The sequence below is a fragment of the Cetorhinus maximus genome, chromosome 5 (assembly GCF_964194155.1).
Source record: "Cetorhinus maximus chromosome 5, sCetMax3.hap1.1, whole genome shotgun sequence".
NCBI lineage: Eukaryota > Metazoa > Chordata > Chondrichthyes > Lamniformes > Cetorhinidae > Cetorhinus > Cetorhinus maximus.
Genome location: NC_135883.1, coordinates 74,974,186 through 74,999,194, shown reverse-complemented (window position 1 = coordinate 74,999,194; position 25,009 = coordinate 74,974,186). Strand labels below are relative to the sequence as shown.

The following is a 25,009-nucleotide window of genomic DNA, read 5'->3' as shown; positions in this document are numbered from 1 at the left end:
GTTGTTGTTCTGACCAAAGTTTACTATCTCAATTTTTGAGCAATTTTATGTGTCATGGATTCACTTACTTGCTTAACTTGATTTTTTATTTACAAATTTCATTTGAAATAGGAGCAGAAGTAGGCCATTCAGCCCCTCGAGCCTGCTCCGCCATTCATTAAGATCATGGTTGATCTGTTAGTGTTTCGAATTCCACATTCCCATCTACCCCGATAACCTTTGATTCCCTTGCCTAACAAGAATATACCCACCTCCGCTTTTAAAATATTTAGTGACTCCACCTTCACTGTTTTCTGAGGCAGAATTCCAAAGCCACACAGCCCTCTGAGAGAAAAAAATCTCCTCACCTCTATCCTAAAAGGGCAACCCCTTATTTTAAAACAATGCCCCTTTGTTCTGGACTCACTCACAAGAGGAAACATCCTTTCCACATCCACCCTGTCAATACTGTCCAGGATCTTATATACTTAAATCAAGTCACCCCTCACTCTTCTAAACTCCAGTCTGTCTAACCTTTCCTCATAAGACAACCTGCTCATTCCAGGTATCAATCTAGTAAACCTTCTCCAAACCGCCTTCAATGCATTTACATCCTTCTTTAAATAAGGAGGCCAAAACTGCACATAATATTCGAGATGTGGTCTCACCAATGTCCTGTATAACAGAAACAAATTCCTTCATAAACTGGGTATAGATCCATCTTTTTCCTGAATCCAAGACATGGATATGTAGTGTGCAAAGTTGGGGCCTACTCTTGGATTCATGGGGGATACCTCTTGTCAACTCTAACCAGTGATTGAACTTTTCACATGACCGTGATGACTAAATAATTCCTTATCCATGCAGCAATGCTGGCTGTAATTCCATGCACCTTTATTTTAACCAGTAACCTTGTGCGTTAAATCTTCAAATACCTTTTCAGGATCCTTATACAGTGATCCTCCTTTACTTAGCATCCCACTGACCCTCGAAGAACTCTTTTTAGCATTTCCTTTGGCTCATTGTCAGATTTTGCCTGATTATGCCCCTTTCGTACCTTGGGATATTTCACTACATTAAAGGTGCTGTATAAATGCAAATCTTTGATATTAGGTCAAAGGACATAAACCACCTTTCCCAGAACCAGGCTGACTCTTTTTAATTAGCTTAAAATTCCAAGTCTGTATTAATTTAGTCCATGGTTGATCCTGGTGTATTTTCTCTTCTTGAACTATTTGCAACCTTTAGAAAAAATCACCTACACAATCAAACCCCAGCACTTCTGCTCTGTTCACCAGCTCAGTGGAACTGTCCTCACCTGGTTCCACTCTTCCATCAAATTCTGGCCAGAACATCTCTAGCAATAATTTTTCTTCTTGGCCTGCAAGTTACTTTTGGAGCTTCCCAAGGATATATCATTGGCCCATTCCATTCCTTGTATTTGAGCTTTTCCGTGGTGTCATTAACCACAGAGATCGTGTCCACTCCCACATGTATTCTGATGACTTCCACCTCTAACTGTCCACCATCCCCCAACTACTTCCCAGTTCACAGACTTTCTAGGCAGACAAGAAGCAGTGAGTTTCCTCTTTATTGATTGCCAATTTTTCCCCTTCTCCCCTTCCCTCTTGAAGGTGCTAAATCTTGCTTGGATTACTAGATTCCCTCTTGTACCTTGTCCAAGTGACCATTTCTCATGTGTGACCTGGACAGTAAGGGCTGGATTTTCATGGAGTCTTCCTGACTCCGCAGACCTTTAAAAATGGTGAGCGGGACCCCGGTGTGGAAGTCCCGCCCCCATTTCTGACAGATTCAATTTTTGCCAGCGGGTGGGGTGGGAACAGGACATGAATTACACAGGAGTGCATCCCAAACTCAGCAAGGCCATTTGAACACAGGGCTGAGTTCAAACAGACCCCATTTTGATTGTTGCAAGAGCCTCAATGCGGGAGTTACAAATTGATGGGGTTGACTTAAATGCTGTTGAAGTGCAAATAGGGTCTGTATAATTGTCATGATCTGAAGATTTTTAAATGCCCTGCTCTTTAAACTTAAAAAAAAACAGGCACAGCTGTCAGTGAGAGTTACACACAAAAAAAACCCTGCTGGATTGCTGTGATTGACAGGCTTAGGTGAGAAAATAAAAAAGTAGCATCTGATCGTGCAGTTTCAATAAAGCTCTTTGTTGACATTTCCCCAAGGGCTATAATTATGTCATTATGAATGCTTGGCTGAGTTTCAAAAGCCACAGTTATCTCAACAGAGCGCTCTGAGTTCACAATTTGATTGACGGTTTAAAGAGAATTAAATAATTTGCTGTCTTTGATCTGGGTCTGAATAGAAATTTGTTTTTATAAGAGATTAACCACTTGAGATTTAAAATCTTTAAATTGATCCTGTAAATGGGAGGTTTTTTTAACTGTCAAGTGTATAGGAATGAGAGCTGTATTAGATGGTTAGAAGTTTTGTTTTCATCTCTACATGGCTTCTGATGTCTGCCAATGGCGGATACTGGCTGAAAGGATTATGGGAGCAGGAATAGATCATTCAGTCCCTTGATCATGCTCCACCATTAAACTAGATCATGACTGATCTTCTACTTCAATGCCATCTTCCCGCACTAACACCGCATCTCTTGATGTCATTGGTATCTAGAAATCTATCGACCTCTGCTTTGAACATACTCAATGACTGAACCTCCACAGTGGCTATGGAGTTGGCCTTGAGGGTATGAGGGGCCATGGGGCAGTGGATGGGAGGGCACAGTTTGGCATTAAGTTGGTTTAGAGGGTATGAGGGGCCAAGAGATGTGGGTGGAGGTATGAGGGTTTGAGAGCCTAACAACTTCTAAAACAAATGGGGCGGACCCAGAAAATCGAGGCGGGCTTCTAACCAGCCTGCCTCAGCACTTGCCCTCCCCCATGCCACCAAAGCTCTGCTTCCATGTTTAGTGGCCTGATTCTATAGAGCGCTGCACCCCCCCGCCCAAGCAAAACTTGCACATTTCAGCGTAGCTTTTACTAACCTGACTTGAGCTACCAATCTTGGTCGCCAAAAAAATGGCCCTAGGTATTCCTAGGCCATTTCACCCTTAGGTGGGTCATTGCTGAATGTGATCCTGTTCCAAACTACAGTCCACACACATTTCCATTCGGGTTCAATGAAATTGATCAGGAGCAGGAACATGTGGTAATTGTTTTTCCATTCCTGGCAATGCAACACTTCTACTGCCATCATTGCTGGTATCGGCCCAGACTTGGAATCAAATCTAGGACCTTCTACATGGTTTAGTAGGCAGAATTTAAGTCCCCGCTGCCCCGTCAGCCAGAGAGAGTTGTTTGAGATCAGTCGACTTACTCATGATCCAGAATTTCATGCTCTCGCATTGACAGGTGTTCAGGCCATAGCCGGGCCCGCAGGGGCGGGTGGGGGGGTGGTGGTGGTAGTGGTGTGTTGGGGGACAGCGCAGAGGGTCATGAAAGTGAAGGAACGGGATTCCCTCCCGGTTTCCGTCCGCCCGCACCACACAACAATTTTACATGGGTGGGCAAGGCCTCGGAGGGGAAACCTGCCCTTGCCCCAATTTAAGCCCTTAAGTGGCCAATTAAGGGCAGTTTCCCGCAAAGCCTCATTTTTAGGTTGATGGAAGGATTTACCTGGCATGGGGGATGCCTGAAAAAGACCGGGCCTATACCTCGAGCGGTGGGTGGGGGGCCGTCTCCATCAGAAGCCCCTTCTGACTACTGGCGGCCCTCCACCCCTTAAGGTCCAGTTGCCACTGGACCTCCTCCTCCTTCTCTCCCCCCTCCCCCCCGCCCGCCGGACCACTGAAACTTACCTTGTCTTCTGGTTCTGGGACTTAGACTCAGACATGCTGATGTACTTCCTCTTCAATCCACTGCAGCTCTTGTTGCTGCAGGGACTGCACAGCTGCCAGCCAATCTGATTCTCTAAGGCAGATCTTCCTCCCAAGTGAGGGGCGAGAGTCCTGCCTGCAGCCACATAACGCTCATTCGAGCATGAAATGGCTGCGGTCACTCGGAATCGGCGGGGATGTGTTCCCTGCCAACTCATCAGATGGCAGGAAGGGAAGCCCCACCATCCGAAAAATTCAGGCCTCGTACCATTTCCACCCAACAATATCTTACCGTCACCAACTTTGAAGTGGGCCACAGTCACCGCTCTGCGCAAGTGAGGGCCTAATTTAAATGTTTATGCTGTAGCCTTATGACGTAATTGCTGCCAAAATGTGATTTGTTCAAAGATTCAGGGAGGTCCGTCATGATTGCCAGAGAAAATCTTTGATGTATACAGCAGAGTGGTCAAAAATGGCCAAGGTAAGTAAACGCTTTTAATTCTTAAGAGAATTAGGAAGAAATCCTCAATTCTTTCTTGCATTGGCTCTCCCTCTCATACCCAGAACCCCACACTGACACAAGTTTGGGAAGCTCCACCCATCTCTCCCTCCCAATTTATGTCAGGGTGCATTCCCCTTAGGCCCCTAATAGTGGCTAACTCCTGCCCAATGGCCTTGACGTCATTCCCACCGGCTTTGAGTAGGATATCAGTGTTCATTACTGAAATGGAGCCCTGAAGTGAGAATTAGCTGGACCGCGCTTCCTCCACAACTGCCGTCTGCTCCAGGTACTTTTTAAACTGAGGCTATTATCTTTACAAGTTCAGCCACTGGGCAACTTGCAGTCATTTTATTGCCCAGTTGAGAGCTGGCTCATCACCTGTTATTTGTTCCTCCTGCAAACAAAATCCAATCTTGAGCTGTCAGACTTGGTCATGGAGAAGCCAAGTTTAATTTTCAAGAATTGATGCAGACAGTATTGATCTGAAAAGAAATCTTACCACTTGGTCTGTTGGAAAATGATTTGAAAGATTTTTCTCTGGTGTCAAGGGATTAGGAGGAATCTCCTTTATTCTGTTCAGTAGATTCTAGACTGAATTTTGGGTATTTTGGGATTTTCTTATGCTTTGCTAATGGTAGTGATGGGCAGGGGGAGAACAGAGACAATTCATTTCATTGCCACCGCAGTTAACCAATTGGCCAGAAGAGAACTTTTTCTACTGTCACTAATGGGCAGTCAGGGAACTCTGAAAGGAGTGCATTGCAAATATTCCATCAAACTAAATGGTCAATTTGTGAGATAGAGTTTGGAAGAGTAATGTCCACTGGCAATTTCAAATTGATCCCTTTGCCCTCAGTGATGAAAAGATATCCCAAGTTAAGGAGATTAACATCTTAATACTTTCAAATCAGGATCTCTAAGTTTCAATTAGTCCATTAAATCAACTGAAAAGATGTGATTGGTGGTAAATTGGTTGTCATCGGATACGCCATATCTATAAATCAACTACCTTCATGAGTACGTCTCTGCTTTCACTAAACTTTTTGAAGCCCATATTGCTAGCTTTTTTTTCTCATGTCATTGCCCAAATTCAGGGTATTTTTTTACACAGTACTCAATAAATACACAATGCTTTTTCATGTGTTCAGGATATATTCTGTGTTGTTCCGTAGGCAAATATGCAGCCAATATTGTACATGGCAATGTCCCATAAAAAGCAAATTAGATAAATTATCAGTTACTGGGCCAGATTTTGCTGCCAAAAAAAATGATGATAATGGTGCTTGCCATTATTTAAGTATAAATGCGCAGCAATTTGCAGCAGAAGTTAAATGCCAATATCCAGAAGTTGATGTCTGAATTGCAGCACTCCGCTTTGTGAAAATGGCATTTTGCTGTTTGTCTCATGTTTTACATTCAGTGAATAATGTGCAGTTGCTGTATTTGAGTGGTAGGTAAGAATTAAACCCACCACAAGAAAGTTCAGTCTCCCCATTGCAAGTGTAAGTTCCCTTTTAAGGATGTGATAGCTTTGATAACTGCCAATCAGCCTCTCTGAAAATTAACTATTACAAGTGTGGAGTTTTATTCCTCCAGTTGGAGATATTAAAAATATCAAACATTAAAATATTATTGTTTTTTTTCCTCTTTTTTCTCTTAATACAATCTTTCTTCCCTCTATTTCTTTCTGTTCTTGCTTTGACATTGAACTTATCCACTCTAATTCATACTTTATTTTCAATCAGTCACTTGGTAGTACAGAACTTGAATATTGCTGAAAAGAGAGGCATGTTGCCCAAGCTTTTTGTCTTGCAATTATTAGGACAAAAGCAAGGGGTACCAATTAATTGGCAAGTCAACTCTGATTGGCTGAGGCATTGCCACGGAAAAAGCAATGGGAGACCTGTGTGCCCAAATAGATAGTGTAGACATGGGATCTCCTCTAGGTCCAGCAATCGCTAACATTTTCATTGGTTTCCACGAGAGATGCAATTTTGATTAAATGAGCCCTAACCTCCTATCTTGTGCATATTTCCGATATGTAGAGGATATGTTTGCAGTCTTTGAATCTGTAGCCCCCTGAAAGGACTTCCTCACGCACCTTAATACTCTCCACCCCGTGGTGAAATTCACTTCTGAAATGGAGAAGTCTTAATGCAAACTCTTTCCTCAATGTGCTAGTTGAGAAATCCACTATTGGTTCTCCACTACTACACAAACCTACCTTCACTGGTCAATATACATGTTGGGATTCATTTGGCTCCACATGCTATTAAATTGGCCTTATCAGCAATCTTGTAAATAGGGCACTAGTCATTTGTTTACCTTGCAAGCTTGGCACAGAAATAGAGCATATCAAAGCTGTCCTACAGGACATTGACCATCCTGATCAGATCATTCTTCATTGTGTATCGTGCAAACTCACAAATGGGCCTGTAAAGTGGCCTGGTCCACCTCAAATTACGCTGGAAAGGCAAAGTATCTCAAAAATTTGAACAACAGGTTAAGCAACGCATTTCACGCTGCTCAATGCAGTGGTGACTTGAGTGGTATTTTCTACTAATAGGATGCTCCATCAGTCCAAAAAGACATTCTGCCTACCACACAATTGAGCAACATCGTGTATGGATTTGTGCTGGTGTGATGCTAAGTACAAAGGTCATACATCCCAATGATTGGCTAATCAAATCAAACAAAATGTTTCTCCATCTGTTTGTAATAGGAAGTGTACAGACTGTACTCAACCATCCTGCGCTTGCAAAACCCAAAAGAAAACATCTACTATTAGATGTGATTCGGCGATTGGTCAGCACTTGCTGAACATCCTGAGTGTGTTAAAAGCTACACTTACAACCAATTTACAATAATCAATCGAGCTCATAATGTGGCTTATTTACGCTTGATAGATGTGACAAACATTCATACACAGGGATCCATTCTCTGCAAACAAACAGAATATGTTCAAGCCTTGCACCTTTTTTGAATATCCCAGAAGCATGGTGGGCCCCATTGTTTTCTTCATGGCAGTGCCTCAGCCAGAGTCAACTTGCCAACCAACCAGCATCTTTTCTCCTTGAGTATAAATTGTTGTGATCATTTGAAATTTGGCATTCTTGCATTTGTCCCGATGAGTGCAAGATGAAAAGCTTCAGCAACTTGTTTCTTTTTTCAGCATTATTTTCAACCCTTCTACTTTTATTTCACAGTCATTTAATTTTCCAGATACCCTGTTTACTTTGCTGCAGCGCTATCATTCAGCAACTGAGTGGGCAAAAATGTTTTGCTTCAGGAGCAAGTGAACTGACAGCAGATGTTTTTAGCCCTGCTACAGCAAAAGCTGACACAATATATTTCCGGTGGTTTGGTTAAGGAATTAACTTTGGCCAGGGCATTGGGAGATTCCTGTTCTTTTGCAAGTAATAACACAGAATATTTTATTTCCAGCTGCAGAGACAGGCAGGACCTTAGTTTAGAGTTCCACACAAAAAGTAGCATGTTTAACATCACATGCACCCTCAGAACAACACTGAAATGTCAGCCTAGATTATGGAGGTCATTTTCATCATCTGTGCTTGCCAGTAAATCAGCAGATTAGATCGCCCACTTGTTATAGAAACCACCTGATTTTGTGTTGCATTGAAATCCACTCCACCAGTTTACTAGCCGAGCGGTAAAAGCATAATTTACTGAAAATCTTTTCTTTCCACCACCCACCATGCCATCATTTGAAAATACCTTGATAACTTTTATTCTATTATTACCTCAACGTTCTTTTTCAAACATCTTAATGTAAGTTCAAATAAATCTACAGGTTTTTGGAATCTCTTTTAGGCTTAGAGATAAGATAAACTTGTGGGGAAAAAGCACCTGTTGCATCCACTATAAGTTTTGTAACATAGGTGAATGAAGGAGGAGGCCTGTCTCGATTTAAAAATTAGTCAAATTAATTGCTATGATATGTGGATCATAGCAAAAATTGAAACCTAATAGTGGAATTAATTATTTAGTAGATTCTTTCTGGTTGGGTATAACAAACACAGGGTTAAAACTGCTACATATGTTTAGATCTTTCTGTTTTTGTGCTGAGCACAGTTCATTTACTTATTTTATGTTCAACAAATTTGTTCAGTAGTTTATAGTTAATACCAAAGCCTGCTAGAGTATGTTCTTCTGCTACAAAACATGGAATTACATGGCAGCACATATGTTAACCCCTGGATATCATCACATTCACCGAGATACTAGGCAGCTAAAGACACACTGATTGACTTACAGGAGTGGCCATTGACATTGAACCTGAGGAACTACGCTGCATTCAACTAAGATCTGCATTAATATTTTTATATTTGTCCTTAGGATGTGGCAACGGTTGACATTTATTTCCCATATCTAGTTATTCTGAGAAGGTTAGCAGTGGCCCTTCTTCAGCTGCTGTAGTCCACGTGCTGATAGCATTCCCACTATGGTATTAGGTAGGGAGTTCCAGGATATTGAGATAGTGACATTGAAAGAAAGGCATTATATATCCAAGCCAGGATTGTGTGTGATTTGAAAAATCACATGTGTTTCATTCCCATTGCATCACTGCTCTTATCTTTCTTGGTGGTACAGGTCACAGGAATGGAGGTGCTGTCAAAGTAACTTTGGTCCATTGCTGCATTACAGATCAGATGTTCTGCAGCCATAATATGCTGCAGGTAGAGTGGGTGAATGCTCAGGCAAGTGGCAGGGACACTGATTAAGCTAACGGCTTTGTCCAGATGGTGTTGAGGTCCCTGAGAGGTGTCAGCTGTGGCTCAGTTCATAGCACCCTCGCCTTTGAACCAGAGGGTTGTGGGTTCATGTCCCACTCCCGGAAACCAAGAACTGTGATTGTACTCGAAAGAGTTGCAATCTGTGACTGTTGATAACTCGAAAGAGTTTGAGGTCCCTGGATGTTATATCTTTATCCATCTGGACAAGTGTTAAGTATTCCATTATGCTTGTGACGTGAGCCTTATAGATGGTGGATAGGCTATGAAGGGTCAGGAGGTGAGGCAATGATTGCAGAGTACCTAACCCCTGCCCTGCACGTGTAAAATTTAATATCTGTTTCTTTAACTGAGGAAATATAAAGCTGAATTGTATCTGAACAATCATTAAGTTCAAATGTGAAATATAAAATACTGCTAACCAGTCAAACAATCAAAAAGATGCTAAATGGATTGGCTGATGATTGGATGCCTAAGTTAATGAAAATCAGCTGATATATTCCTTTTTTTAAACAAAAATCATATTATGTTATTTAAATACAAAAATGCCATCAAATTAAGCAATTGACTTTAAAAGATGATAGCTTGTTATTTCAGAGCTGGAGCCATTGAATCTGGAGCACTGAATGAACAGGAATCCTACTGGGTAATTGTGCCTTGCAGCAATTTTGAAATGCCAAACCTCATCAAAGATTACTAGAATATAAAGTAAATATTGAGGTATTGCATTTAAAATGAGCATTTCACGTAGTGATGTTTGTAGCTGTTCAACATCAGATAATTTTAAAAAGCACAATACATTTGAGTTTTCTTAGTTTTCAACTGGGTGAACAGCCTCACGTCGTCACTTGTGCCATTTGACCTGATTCACCCAGATGCATTGCCTAGAAAATACGAACAGTCCTGTGGTAGTACTGAGGACGTTGCTTCAAGGCTCACAGTTCAGATCATTACTGTTTCCCGCTTGCGTCAATAAGTTGGAATCATAAGCTCAATGCAAATTAGTCAAATTTTATGATGCTACCAAACTAAAAGGGTCAGTGGAGTTGATGGAGGCAATTAAGCTGGACAAAATATGTACATGACAAAATGATAGAATAAATTTAATGCTAACAAGTTTAAGGACAGCACATAGGAAGGAAAAATAGATAGCACACATACTTCATGGATGGTGTTGAAATAGCTAAAAGTGGAGTTGAAAGAGTCCTACAAGTCTTTGCAAACACAGTGCTAAACATGTCTAACCATGCAGAGCAGCAATTAGCAAAGCATGTTGAGTTACATGGCCAAAAGAGTGAGCCAACAAGTTGTAATCAAGCTATACTCAGACTTCAGTATTATATCCAGTTCTGACTACCAACAAGTAAGAGAGACACCAAAGAAGAATAATAAAGCTGATCTGAAGTGTTAGAAGTTTGTGCTGTGAGGAGCAACTGGAGAAACTTCGGCTTTTCAGTTTCGAAAGGAGATATCTGAGAGATTGTCTTAGAGATGTTTATTAGATGGGGAATGGAAAAATTATATCCAGAATATTCAAATTGAGTTGTAACTCTAGAACAAAGGGAAGCAGTTTTAAATTAAATTTGACAAGGTGCCACATAAACGTTATTGCGGAAAACAAACGCTCATGTATTGGCATGCATAGAAGATTGGCTGGCTAACAGGAAACAGAGGGTAGGCATAAATGGGTCTTTTCCTGGTTGGCAAGATGTAACAAGTGGTGTGCCACAGGGATCAGTATCGGGGCCTCAACTGTTTACTATTTATATAAATGACCCGGATGAAGAGACCAAAGGTATGGTTGCTAATTTTGCTGATGACACAAAGATAGGTAGGAAAGTAAGTTGTGAAGAGGACATGAGGAGGCTACAAAATAGATAGGTTAAGTGAGTGGGCAAAGATCTGGTAAATGGAGTATAATGTGGGAAAGTGGGAAATTGTCCATTTTGATAAGAAAAATAAAAAAAGAAGCATATTATCTAAATGGTGAGAGATTGCAAAGCTCTGAAATGCAGAGGGATCTGGGTGCCCTAGTGCATGAATTGCAAAAGGCTAGAATGCAAGTACAGCAAGTAATTAGGAAAGCTAATAGAATGTTATTGTTTATTGTGAGAGGAATTGAATATAAAAGTAGGGAGGTTATGCTTCAGTTTTACAGGGCATTGGTGAAACTACATCTGGAGTACTGTGTACAGTATTGGTCTCCTTATTTAAGGAAGGATGTAACTGCGTTGGAAGCAGTCCAGAGAGGGTTTACTAGACTATTACCAGGAATGGGAGGGTTGCCTTTTGAGGAAAGGTTGGACAGGCTAGGCTTGTATCCGCTGGAGTTTAGAAGAGTAAGAGGCAACTTGACTGAAACACAAAAAATCCTGAGGGAACTTGACAGGGTGGATGTGGAGAGGATGTTTCCTCTTGTGAGAGAACCTAGAACTAGGGGTCACTGTTTAAAAAAATAAGGGATTGCTCATCTAAAACAGGGATGAGAATTTTTTTTTCTCTGAGGGTCGTAAGTCTTTGGAATTCTCTTCCTCAAAAGGTGGTGGAAGCGAGTCTATGAATATTTTTATGGCAGAGGTAGATAAATTCTTGATAAGCAAGGGGATGAAAGGTTATCGGGATAGGCAGGAATGTGGAGTTAAGGTTACAATCAGATCAGCCATAACCTTATTTAATGGTGGAGCAGGCTCGAGGGGCCAAGTGGCCTACTCCCGCTCCTAATTCATAAGTTCATAACAGAAGGTAAATCTAAGACTAATATCACAAAGTTCTTCACATAAAGCGTGATGTACGCATGGAATAGACTTCCAGATAGACTGGTGGAGGTGAAAACACGGAATCATTTAAGAAACAATTAGATGCAACAATGGGGGATTGCAGGGCCTTTCTGAATGGAAGAATTAAGATGTGCCAAATGGCTGTCTTATTGTAATTATTTTATCATCCAGTGAATTCACAGACTGCTCACCTTCCTGTAGCCATAATGAAGGACGAAGGACATTTTGTTTTGTGTCAAAATAGAATCTTCACAATATCAGTGGTATACCTATCATGTCAGGAGTTAGCTTCTATGATGACGATTTTGGCAGTATTGGGTAGCAAATTATACACTGATGCTAACTGTTTATGGCATGCTGCAATGTGTCAGCATGATATTTAGTTCTGTCTTGTGCCAGATGCAAATATAATAATCTAAAAGTGCTGAATATGAATTTTTGTAAGATATTCTATTTTGATAGGTTTTGCATGCTCCTATTATTCTCTCTTGTATACTGCTGCTTCAACTCATCACACTATATCATATTTGTCTCAATAATGACAGTTTTCTAAACCTCACCTTCTTAGATGATGTGGCACATCACTTACCTGTCAAAAGCCACCGAGTATAGATTTTCTGCAGATCCCATCTCACCCTTGATGACAGATAATTGCAATAATATGATAATATGCAATAATTAAGATAAATTTCCTTTACTACAGTGGTTCAAGAGGGCAGCTCACCACCACCTTCTCAAGAGCAATTAGGGATGGGCAATAAATGCTGGTCTAGCCAGGGAAGCCCACATCCCTTGAATGAATAAAAGAAAATCAATGCAAGTGGGAATTGTCCTGATTACTCATTTTCAATCCAATTGATGGCATTGTGGACCACCACTAGTTGCCACTGGTAGTAAATTTATACATCTGATGTGCAGAGCATTGATTCTAACGTCTAGGTTTCTGCTTGGGTAAATGTTGTGGTGTGAGTTTTACTGTAGGGCAAGAGGCTATTTTATATGCAGTTTCTGCATATAGACTAGCCTCCTCTTTGACAGTTGCAAATACCTGCAAAATATGCAGGTTTTCTTAGAGCTGTAAAGGACAAATTGGTTCTCATAATGTGGGTGTTGTTGGCAAGGCCAGAATTCATTACTCATCCCTAGTTGCCTTGAGGAGGTGGTTTGAGGATGTAACAAGCAGGGTGGATAAAAGGGTACCAGTAGATGTAGTGTATTTGGATTTCCAAAAGGCATTCGATAAGGTGCCACATGAAATGTTATGTGCCCTAAGATAAGAGTTCATACTGTTGGAAGTGATATATTAGCATGGACAGAGGATTGGCTAATGAACAGGAAACAGACAGTCAGGACAAATTGATCATTTTCAGGATGGCAAACTTATGATCTCTGTGGCACTTCACTTGTTAGTGCTGGGGCCTCAATTCATCATGATCTATACTAATACTTGGATGAAGGGACCAACTGTGTTGTATAGCAAAGTTTGCTGATGCTACATAGATGAGAAAGCAAGTTATGAGGAGGATACAAAGAGTCTACAAAGAGACATAGATAAATGAGTGGGGAAAAAATTGCAGATAGAGTATAATCTGAGAAAATATGAGGTTGTCCACTTAGGTGGAAGAATAGACAGAATATTTTTTAAATGAAGAGAGACTGGGGAATGCTGCAGTACAGATGGATTTGGGTGTCCTTGCACATGAATCACAAAACGTGAGCATGCAGGTGCAGTGAATAATTAAAAAGGCAAATGGAATGTTTACCTTTACTGCAAGGGGATTGGAGGGATGTACTTGCATTGGAAGCAGTGCAGAGAAGGCTCATTAGGCTGATTCTTGGGATGAAGGGGCTGTCTTAAGAGGAAAAGTTGAGCAGGTTGGGCCTATACTCATTGGAGTTTAGAAGAATCAGAGGTGATCTTATTGAAACATATAAGATTGTGAAGGAGCTTGACAGGGTAGATGCTGAGAGGATGTTAGCCCTCACGGGGTAATTTAGAACTAGGGGGTATAGTTTTAGAATAAGGGGGTTTCCCATTTATGACAGAAATGAGAAATTTATTCTCAAAGGGTCATTAACCTTTAGAATTCTCTTACCTCAGAGTAGCATTGGAAGCTGTGTCATTAAGTATATTTAAAGTTGTGTTAGCCAGATTTTTGATCTACAAGGGTTAAGGGGGCAGGCAGGAAAGTGGAGGCCACAATCAGATAAGCTGTAATTTTATTGAATGGCAGAGCAGGCTCAATGGGCCGAATGGCCTACTCTTGCTCCTATTTCTTATGATTTTATGTAGAACTGCTGCAGTATCTTTGTAGAGCTTTGGTACAACTGAGTGGCTTGCTACACCACTTCAGAAAGCAGTTAAGAGTCGACCACATTGGTGTGGGATTGGAGTCAATTATAAGCCAGATATGGTAAGGACGGCAGATTTCCTTCCCTAAAGCACATTAACAAACCAGTTGAGTTTTTACAACAATCCAACAGCTTCTGCTATGCAAATCTAAATGTTAGAATTTCATCTAATCATTCAAAATAATTATTCAGAAAAGGATGTATCAGAATTAAAACAATTCTTATTTCCTTTAGTGCATCTTTCTGCGGTGGTTGATAAACTGGAAAATACCTCTCTTGCATCCTCTTGAGTCCACAGTATTCAATATTCCTAATATCAACCTTTTTAAATAAATTCTCCAAGAACAAAATATAACTTTGGAGTGTAGTTCCAGTCGTAAAATTGAGAGATCAGTTATGGAGTTCTTCAATATACTGTGAAGACAAATAACCAGCTTCAAGAGCAATCTTTATTAAGTCATTCATTATATTTGCATACGATCCCTCAAAATAAAAATATGATAGTTTTTTTGATGGCTTTAAGCTATATAAAATGCTGTTGAAGAGTGAAAGGATGCTTGCAGTTCAGTCGATAATAGAATCTCTTAATAACCTGCAGGGTGCGCTGACCTCCAATCCCTTGATACTATGTCACCTATGGAAAGAAAACGTCAGGGTTATATTCATGAACTGATTCAGACTGAAGAGAGGTACATGGATGATTTGCAGCTTGTTTTAGAGGTAAGGCCTGAAAGAACTGAACAGCTAATATATTTTATAAAAATTGAGCAAAGAGACTGTCGAAACTTCAGTGCATTGTTTCACATTTGTGTTGGGTTCAGTTTCAACCGTACAATGATTTCACCCATACTGTTGTAAAAATGTCATAGACCATTGAACCATAGAAAAGTTACGGCATAGAAAGAGGCCATTCAGCTGGCCAAAAAATAGAATAAAAAGAAACTAGCTGCTCATTTTAATCCCATTTTCCAGCACCTGGTCCGTAGTCTTGCAGGATACAGCACTTCAGATGCAGATACAGGTACCTTTTAAATTAGTTAAGCATTTCAGCATCAACCACCAATTCGGGCACTGAATTCCAGATGCCCTCCAGCCTCTGGGTGAAAAAGTTTTCCTTTATGTCCCCTCTAATCCTTCTACCAATCACCTTAAATCTCTGACCCCTGGTAAATTGACCCACCAGCTAGCAGAAACAGGTCTTTCCTGTCTACCCTATCTAGGCCCCTCATAATTTTGTACGCCTCAAATAGGTCACCCCTCAGCCTCCTCTGTTCTAAGGAAAATAATACTAGCCTATCAAGTCTTTCCTCATGACTGCAATTTTCAAGCCCTGGCAACATTCTTGTAAATTTCTCCATACTCTTTCTAGAGCAATTATGTCCTTCCTGTAATGAGGTGACCAGAACTGAACCCAAAATTCCAGCTGTGGTCTAGCCAGCGATTTATACAGTTCCAGAATTACATCCCTGCTTTTGTATTCAGTACATTGTCCAGTAAAGGAAAGCATTCCATATGCTTTCTTAACCATCTTATCCACCTGTTTTGCCACCTTCGGGGACCTGTGGCCATGTACTCCAAGGTCCCTCTCCAGATGCATTATCTCACACTTATCTGGATTGAATTCCATTTGCCACTTTATCGCCTACTCAACCAAACCATTGATATCACTCTGGAGACAACAGTTATCCCCTTCACTATCAAATACACATGCAATTTTTGCGTCATCTGCAAATTTCCCAATCATGCATCCCACATTTAAGTTCAAATCATTAATATATGCAACAAAGAACAAGGCCCCAACACTAAGCCCTGTGGAGCGCCACTGGAAACTGCTTTCCATTTGCAAAAACATCCATTGACCATTGCCCTTTGTTTCCTCTCACTGAGCCAATTTTGGATCCAACTCACCACCTTTCATGTATGCCATTGGATTTCACTTTTCTGACCAGTCTGCCATGTGGGACCTTGTCAGTCGCCTTACTAAAATCCATGAAGACAACATCCACAGCACTACCCTCATCAATTCTCCTAGTAATTTCCTCAAAAAATTTGATTAAGTTAGTAAGACACGATCTTTTAGTTTATCCTTTCCCCCAGAATTGATGTCAGACTGACTGGCCTATAGTTTTCTGGCCTATCCTTCGCACCCTTTTTAAACAATGGTACAATGTTTGCAGACCTCCAATCCTCTGGTACCTCACCTGTATCTAGTGAGGATTAGAAAATGATCCTCAGAGCATCTGCTATTTCCTCCCTGGCTTTCTTTAACAGCCTGGGATACAATCCATCTGGCCCTGGTGACTTAAACACCTTCAAGGATGTCAGTCCCTCCAGTACTTCCTCTCTCATTATGCTTGTTGTATCAAATATTTCACACTCCTCCTCTTTATCTAGAATATCTGCATCATCCTGCTCCTTATTGAAGACAGAGACAAAGTACTCATTGAGAATCCTACCCACATCTTCTGCATCAATGCAGAAGTTATTGCGTACATCTCTGATAGGCCCTACCCTTTCCTTAGTCATCCTCTTACTCTTAATGTACTGGGAAAACATCTCTGGGTTTTCTTTCATTTTACCTGCCCATTATGTTTTGTATTCTCTCTTTGCATTCCTCTCTTTTTCTCTCTTTTTCTGCCTAATCATACCCTTTATGCTTCTGGATAACCAGGGGGCTCTAGATTTGGCTGTACCCCTTTTTCTTTGTAGCGATGTGTCTACATTTGCCTGTAGAATTTTGCTTTTGAATGTGTCCCACTGATTTGTCACTTTTTTTCTTACTAGTAGCTGTATCCAGTGCACTTCATCTCTCATGTAAAATTTGTCTTTCCCCAATTTAGAACTCTTACTCCTGTTCTATCTTTGTCCTTTTCCATAGTGATGCTAAATCTAACTATATTACGGTCACTATTTCCAAAATGGTTTCCCACTGCCACTCCATCCACTTGGCCAGCTTCATTTCCTAAGACTAAACCTATAATCACACTCCTTCTCGTTGGGCTTGTTAAGTGCTGGCTAAACAAAGTTCTCTTGAATGCAGTTCAAGAATTTTGCGCCCACCGTGCCCTTCACACTGTTCGTATCCCAATTGATATTAGGGTAGTTCAAGTCTCCAACTATTACTTCCCTATTTTTTTTTGCACTCAAATATTTGCTGACATATTTGCTCTTCTAACTCCCTTCCACTATTTGGGGGCCTATAGTACACTCCTAGCAGTGTGACTGCCTCTTTTTTTTATTTCTGAGCTCAACCCATATGGCCTCATTTGCTGCTTCATTTAGTATATCATCCCTCCTCGCAGCTGCCATTGTTTCTTTAACCAGTAATGCCCTGACACTTCTTGGGATGGAACAAAAGAAGGGAAAATTCAGGAAGTTATCACTGGCTCGTCTGCAGCAGCTTAAAACTGCATTAAGAGAAACCAGGCAGCAACTCTTACCTGAGGATAGTCAAATAGATAAATTTTATGCAACAATATATTTTATTAAAGCAACTGAATAGAGGAATGAATTGAAGAACCTAGATCACTGTCATACGATTTTGCAATAAAACACTTTGTGCACCACACAATCTGCTTTTACACAAAATAATCATGGGCAGGATTTTTGAGGTCGTTGGGTGGGTGTGGTGGGCAGGCCCAGGAAACGGTCTGCCGTCCACGATCGGCCCCTGACCACGATTTCGTGCTGGCTGGCCAATTAATGACCAGCCAGCGTGAAACGAGTGATGAAAGTCTCAGCGGTGCCGGGGTGGGAGCAGAAGGAGGGCGAGCGCTGAGGTCTGCGCGGGTGCAGAATGAAGCTCCCTGAAGGCAGAGAGCTGCCTCAGGGAGCTGAAGAATTTTAAACCATGAAATAAAGATTTGGAAATGCTGGAAAAAATGTCCATGCATCAGACTCCCTCACATGAACATATAGACTATACAAATTTGGTCAAAACATTTTTATCTTTTTTAAATTAATATTGGAAAATTCATCCCTCCCGTGGATGAGATTTCCTCAAAAATCCAAAGGCCACCTTGCTGATTCGCCCTACTGCAATGCTGGACAGGCAGCAAAAAATCACACCTAATTAATACATTAATGGCCTTAATAGGCAGCGCCGCCACTGATCGAAAGATCGTGCAAGTGCGCAATGACGTCGGGACGCTCGCCCAATCAGGTCGGGTGCGCGCCTGCCCGTGGGATGTAAAATTCTGTCTCATATTTTGAAATGCAAATTAAAAAGTTGGGGTTTTGAAGGGGTGGGGCTGGGCATCAGTTTTTATTTACTGGAAGAAATGAAGAGTTATATGATCAGAGAGAAATTTGAACTTTGAAAATTCAACTCAGTTTGTTTGCTTGAACTATGTAATTGGACGTTTTCTTTGCAGGTTTTTCAGAAACAAATGGCCGAATCCGGGCTCCTGACTGAAACTGAGCTGGGAACAATCTTTGTGAACTGGAAAGAACTCATTATGCCCAACACCAAGCTGTTCAAGTAAGGGTGTGTTTTGGTTGGGGAGCCTTGTCTTGTTTGAGCGTAGGCTCTCTGTTTTTTTTTAAAGGGTATGTTCTTCACTGTAGAATCACCAAAATTCACGAATTAGAGTAACAGTTGTTTCATGCTATTAGAAATGTTGGTCTGGAGTTTCTGCTTTGGGTGCAATTGGTGACAAATTGTGCCCAACATTTCAGTGGTTTTGAAGTGTTTTTTTCTTCTATGTTCCGCTCAAACTCCTATATCACCAAATATAAAACCTGTCATCAACCAATGTAACTGGGTGGCATCTTGGAATGCATTTGAAAAGAAAACCACTCTTAATAAAAAATTCCTTGATATATTTCAGAGTGGTAACTTGGTGCAGTTTGATTTATACAGCTGAAAATAGGTTTATTACATAAAATGTGTTTTGATTAGTGTGAGTGACCTGATTTTAAATAACAGAAAATAACTGAGGGGAGGTACTGGCATAGTAGTAATGTCACTCAACCAGTAATCCAGAGGCCCAGGTTAATTCTCTGAGGGTTTAAATCCCACCATGGCATTTAAGTTCAATTAATAAATCTCCCAGAAGGGAAAAACAGTTCAGACCAGTACTCTTATTCCCCAGTTTTTACTGGTGTTCCAATTTAAGGTATACAAGACCAGTTCGGACCAGTATTCTTATTTCCTGTTTTTACTGTTTTTCCTTTCTGGACTGGAATTAAAAGCTAGTCTCAATAATGATGACCATGAAATCTTTGTCGATTGTTATAAAAACCCATCTAGTTCACTCATATTCTTTAGGAAAGGAAATCTGCCACCCTTACCTGGTCTGACCTACATGTGACACTAGACCCACAGCAGAGTGGCCTCTGAAATGGCCCAGCGAGCCACTCAGTCCTATCAACTATTACGAAGCCTTCAAGTTCCCTTCCAGGTCTCACATCATCCTGACTTGGAATGCCGTTCCCTCACTGTCATTGGGTCAAAATCCTGGAACTCCCTTCCTAACAGCACTGTGGGTGTACTTACACCACATAGATTGCAGCGGCTCAAGAAGGCAGCTCACCACCGCCTCAAGGGCAATTAGGAATGGGCAATTCCCACATCCCATGAATGAATAACTTCATTTCCGAGTTATATTGGGGGTATAGCAGCCAATTGCTGAGTAAATTGAAAAAGGATTATATTCAAAAGCATCCAAAATGTACCTATTAATGTCCTTGCGCCTAAAAAAAGCTTAATTTTATGAGCTTCCTCAAAGACCTGCAAACAGCACAATTATCAGAAACTGGGAGTTTTTTGAGAAACTTTGTAGTCAGGGCCACCTTCTAGCATGATGTTTATTAAACTAATGCAAAAGATTGTGGAAACTTATTATAACAGTAGGATGTTTAAATTAGCGTCAGTGTGTTCGACAGTGTGAGCCTGCGCAGAGAAGGAAATCAACAAAGGTTCCCTTGGCCTCATCACTTTCCGGTGATGCAAGTTGTACCTGCATGAAGATTGAGTAAGAACAGAATTTGGGCTTCAAGGTGATGTCCTCACAGTGGACTAGCCTGATTGTCAAGCTGCAAGAGATCCGAGTTTAACCTCAGCAGGACTTCAGCCTTGAGCTGCAGTTGGATTTGAATTTACATGAAGTGAGGAAGTAAAATATCAGTGGTATTCGTGGGAATTCAAGTCAACACTACATTTTTAAGTTAGACAGACGACTTGTAGCGCAGGGAACTCTTATGACATACATGGATTGCAAAATAAGGACTATCATGGATTCACTGTATATTCAGGAGTATCACATTTGCTCTCAGTGCCAGAAAATCAAGTCTCTAAAGTGGAGGATATCTGTGCTTTATAGCAATTTACCACGTGCCATGATGTCAGAAAGGATCATACTGTCCAGAACGTGGTCACCCCACAATCTAGATTTTATTTTGCAAAAGATCCTCGGTTAGTGTTTCTCATAGAGTCATAGAATTTTACAGCATGGAAAGAGGCCCTTCGGCCTATCGTGTCTGCACTGGTCGTCAAGCCCCTATCTACTTTAATCCCATTTTCCAGCATAGGTCCCATAGCCTTGTATACTATAGCGTTTCAAGTGTTCATCTAAATACTTCTTAATTGTTGTGAGGGTTCCTGCTTCTACCACCCTTTCAGGCAGTGAGTTCCAGGTACCCCCCAGCCTCTGGGTGAAAAACATTTTCCTCAAATCCTCTCTAAATCTCTTGCCCCTTACCTTAAATCTATGCCCCCTGGTTATTGACACCTCCACTAAGGGGAAAAGTTTCTTCCTACCTAGCCTGTCTATGCCCCTCATAATTTTGTATACCTCAATCAGGTCCCCCCTCAGCCTTCTCTGCTGTAAGGAAAAGAACCCCAGCCTATCCAGTCTCTCTTCATAGCTGAAGCGCTCCAGCCCAGGCAACATCCTGGTGAATCTCCACTGCACCCTCTCTACTGCAATCACATCCTTCCTATAGTGTGGCACTCAGAACTGCACACAGTACTCCAGCTGTGGCTTAACTAGCATTTTATACAGCTCCATCATAACTTCCCTGCTCTTGTATTCAATGCCTCGACTAACAAAGGCAAGTATCCCATTTGCCTTCTTAACCACCTTATCTACCTGTCCTACCTTTTCCCTGGTCTTTCTCCGTACTTTGAACCCAGACAACTTGATCAGCCTCATGAGTCTGTTCTGTTTCCAGAGCTTAAGTGTCTCCAGTTTTTCAGTTACCACAAGTGGGCACAGTTCCAGGTGTTCTATACAGTGTGATCAGGACTTCCTCTGACTTGTTTTCTCTACAAATCTGTTGGGAGAGAATTCCATCTAACATCAAGATAAAAGCAAAAAACTGTGGATGCTGGAAATCCAAAACAAAAACAAAAGTACCTGGAAAAACTCAGCAAGTCTGACAGCATCTGCGGAGAGGAACACAGTTAACGTTTCGAGTCCATATGACTCTTCAACAGAACTAAGGAGAAATAGAAAAGAGGTGAAATATAAGCTGGTTTAAGGGGCAGTGGGACAGGTAGAGCTGGATAGAGGGCCAGTGATAGGTGGAGATAACCAAAAGATGTCATAGGCAGAAGGGCAAAGAGGTGTTGAAGGTGGTGATATTATCTAAGGAATGTGATAATAGGTGACATTAAGGGATAAAAACCAGGACGAGCAAGGTAAAGATAGCCCTAGTAGGGGTGGGGTAGGGGGAAGGGATCAAAATAGGCTAAAAGGTAGAGATAAAACAATGGATGGAGATACATTTAAAAATAATGGAAATAGGTGGGGAAAGAAAAATCTATATAAATTATTGGAAAAAAGGGGATCAGAAAGAGGGTGGGGATGGAGGAGAGAGTTCACGATCTAAAACTGTTGAACTCAATATTCAGTCCGGAAGACTGTAAAGTGCCTAGTCGGAAGATGAGGTGCTGTTCCTCCAGTTTGCGTTGAGCTTCACTGGAACAATGCAGCAGGCCAAGGATGGACATGTGGGCATGAGAGCAGGGTGGAGTGTTGAAATGGCAAGCGACAGGGAGGTCTGGGTCATGCTTGCAGACTGACCGAAGGTGTTCTGCAAAGCGGTCACACAGTCTGCATTTGGTCTCTCCAATGTAGAGGAAACCGCATTGGGAGCAGCGAATGCAATAGACTAAATTGAGGGAAGTGCAAGTGAAATGCTGCTTCACTTGAAAGGAGTGTTTGGGCCCTTGGACAGTGAGGAGAGGGAAAGTAAAGGGGCAGGTGTTGCACCTTCTGCGGTTGCATGGTAAGGTGCCATAGGAGGGGGTTGAGGTGTAGGGGGTGATGGAGGAGTGGACCAGGGTGTCCCGGAGGGAACGATCCCTGTGGAATGCCACCGAGGGGGTGAAGGGAAGATGTGTTTGGTGGTGGCATCATGCTGGAGTTGGCGGAAATGGCGGAGGATGATCCTTTGAATGCGGAGGCTGGTGGGGTGATAAGTGAGGACAAGGGGGACCATATCGTGGTTCTGGGAGGGAGAGGAAGGTGTGAGGGCGGATGCACGGGAGATGGGCTGGACACGGTTGAGGGCCCTGTCAACCACCGTGGGTGGAAAACCTCGGTTAAGGAAGAAGGAAAATATGTCAGAGGAACTGCAAAGGAACGCAAGCTCCAACAACTCATCGACACCAACGCCCACCCAGGACCCTCCAGCCCTGCCTATCCCTCTATCCCCATCCCGTCTTCCAATCCCAGCCCCGGCCGTGTATTCACAATACCCCCTGACCTTCCCCTCTCCGATGCTGAACGTTCAGTGCTCAGCAAAGGACTTAGTTTCATACCCTTGCGCCCTCATCTCAATGAATTTCGGGCTCGGCACGATGCTGAACTCTTCTTCCACCGCCTTCATCTCCATGCTCACTTCTTTGGGCAGGAGTCCTCTCCCCATTCAACGGATCCTTTTACCTGCCTCCAATATTCTCCCTCCACCTGGACCTCTCCCTCTGGATTCTTACCTTCTCTTGATCTTTTCATTGAGAACTGTCGGCGTGACATCAGTCGTCTCAATTTCTCTGCTTCTCTCACCCACTCTAACCTGTCTCTCTCTGAACTTGCTGCACTCCGTTCTCTCAGGTCCAACCCTGACATTGTCATCAAACCTGCTGATAAGGGTGGTGCTGTTGTTGTCTGGCGCACTGACCTCTACCTCGCAGAGGCTGAGCGTCAACTCAACACTTCCTCCTACCTCCCCCTGGACCATGACCCCACCACTGAACATCAAGCCATTGTTTCCAGGACTGTTACTGACCTCATCTCCTCTGGAGATCTTCCTTCCACAGCTTCCAAACTCATAGTCTCCCAACCTCAGACGGCCCGCTTCTACCTCCTACCCAAAATCCACAAACAGGACTATCCTGGCAGACCGATCATGTCAGCCTGTTCCTGCCCCACGGAACTCATTTCTTGCTATCTTGACTCCATTCTCTCTCCCCTTGTCCAGCCACTTCCCACCTACATCTGTGATTCCTCTGACACCCTACATCATATCAACAATTTCCAGTTCCCTGGCTCCAACCGCCTCCTCTTCACCATGGACGTCCAGGATGGACTGATGGCTCTCCGCTTCTTCCTCGAACAGAGGCCCGAACAATCCCCATCCACCACTACTCTCCTCCGTCTGGCTGAACTTGTTCTCTCACTGAACAATTTCGCCTTAAACTCCTCTCACTTCCTCCAAATAAAAGGTGTGGCTATGGGTACCCGCATGGGTCCCAGTTATGCCTTTATGGGGTATGTGGAACGTTCCTTGTTCCAGTCCTACTCAGGCCCCCTCCCACAACTCTTTCTCCGGTACATCGATGACTGCTTCAGTGCTGCTTCATACTCTCGTCGGGACCTGGAAAAATTTATTAATTTTGCTTCCAATCTCCACCCCTCCATCATTTTCACATGGTCCATCTCTGACACTTCCCTTCCCTTCCTTGATCTCTCTGTCTCAATTTCTGGTGATAGACTGTCCACCAATATTCATTACAAGCCTACCGACTCCCACAGCTACCTCGACTACAGCTCCTCACACCCCGCTTCCTGTAAGGACTCCATCCATTCTTTCAGTTCCTTCGCCTCCGTCGCATCTGTTCTGATGATGCCACTTTCAAAAACAGTTCCTCTGACATGTCTTCCTTCTTCCTTAACCAAGGTTTTCCACCCGCGGTGGTTGACAGGGCCCTCAACCATGTCCAGCCCATCTCCCACGCATCGGCCCTCACACCTTCCTCTCCCTCCCAGAACCATGATAGGGTCCCCCTTGTCCTCACTTATCACCCCACCAGCCTCCGCATTCAAAGGATCATCCTCCGCCATTTCCGCCAACTCCAACATGATGCCATCACCAAACACATCTTCCCTTCACCCCCCTGGCGGCATTCCGCAGGGATCGTTCCCTCCGGGACACCCTGGTCCACTCCTCCATCACCCCCTACACCTCAACCCCCTCCCATGGCACCTTCCCATGCAACCGCAGAAGGTGCAACACCTGCCCCTTTACTTTCCCTCTCCTCACTGTCCAAGGGCCCAAACACTCCTTTCAAATGAAGCAGCATTTCACTTGCACTTCCCTCAATTTAGTCTATTGCATTCGCTGCTCCCAATGCGGTTTCCTCTACATTGGAGAGACCAAATGCAGACTGTGTGACCGCTTTGCAGAACACCTTCGGTCAGTCCGCAAGCATTACCCAGACCTCCCTGTCACTTGCCATTTCAACACTCCACCCTGCTCTCATGCCCACATGTCTGTCCTTGTCCTGCTGCATTGTTCCAGTGAAGCTCAACGCAAACTGGAGGAACAGCACCTCATCTTCCGACTA

The 25,009-nt window shown here is 42.5% G+C and overlaps 1 protein-coding gene across 11 annotated transcripts in view; it reads left to right on the top strand.

The window, feature by feature from the left end:
• Positions 1 to 25,009, top strand: part of LOC144680734 (intersectin-2-like) — a 217,153-nt gene that overhangs the window by 159,653 nt on the left and 32,491 nt on the right. For all 11 annotated transcript variants that reach the window (XM_078542045.1, XM_078542041.1, XM_078542042.1 and 8 more), the window contains 2 exons: positions 14,816 to 14,937; positions 18,591 to 18,697. In XM_078542045.1, coding sequence (XP_078398171.1) covers positions 14,816 to 14,937; positions 18,591 to 18,697 — 229 coding nt within the window. The remainder of the gene's footprint in view (positions 1 to 14,815; positions 14,938 to 18,590; positions 18,698 to 25,009) is intronic.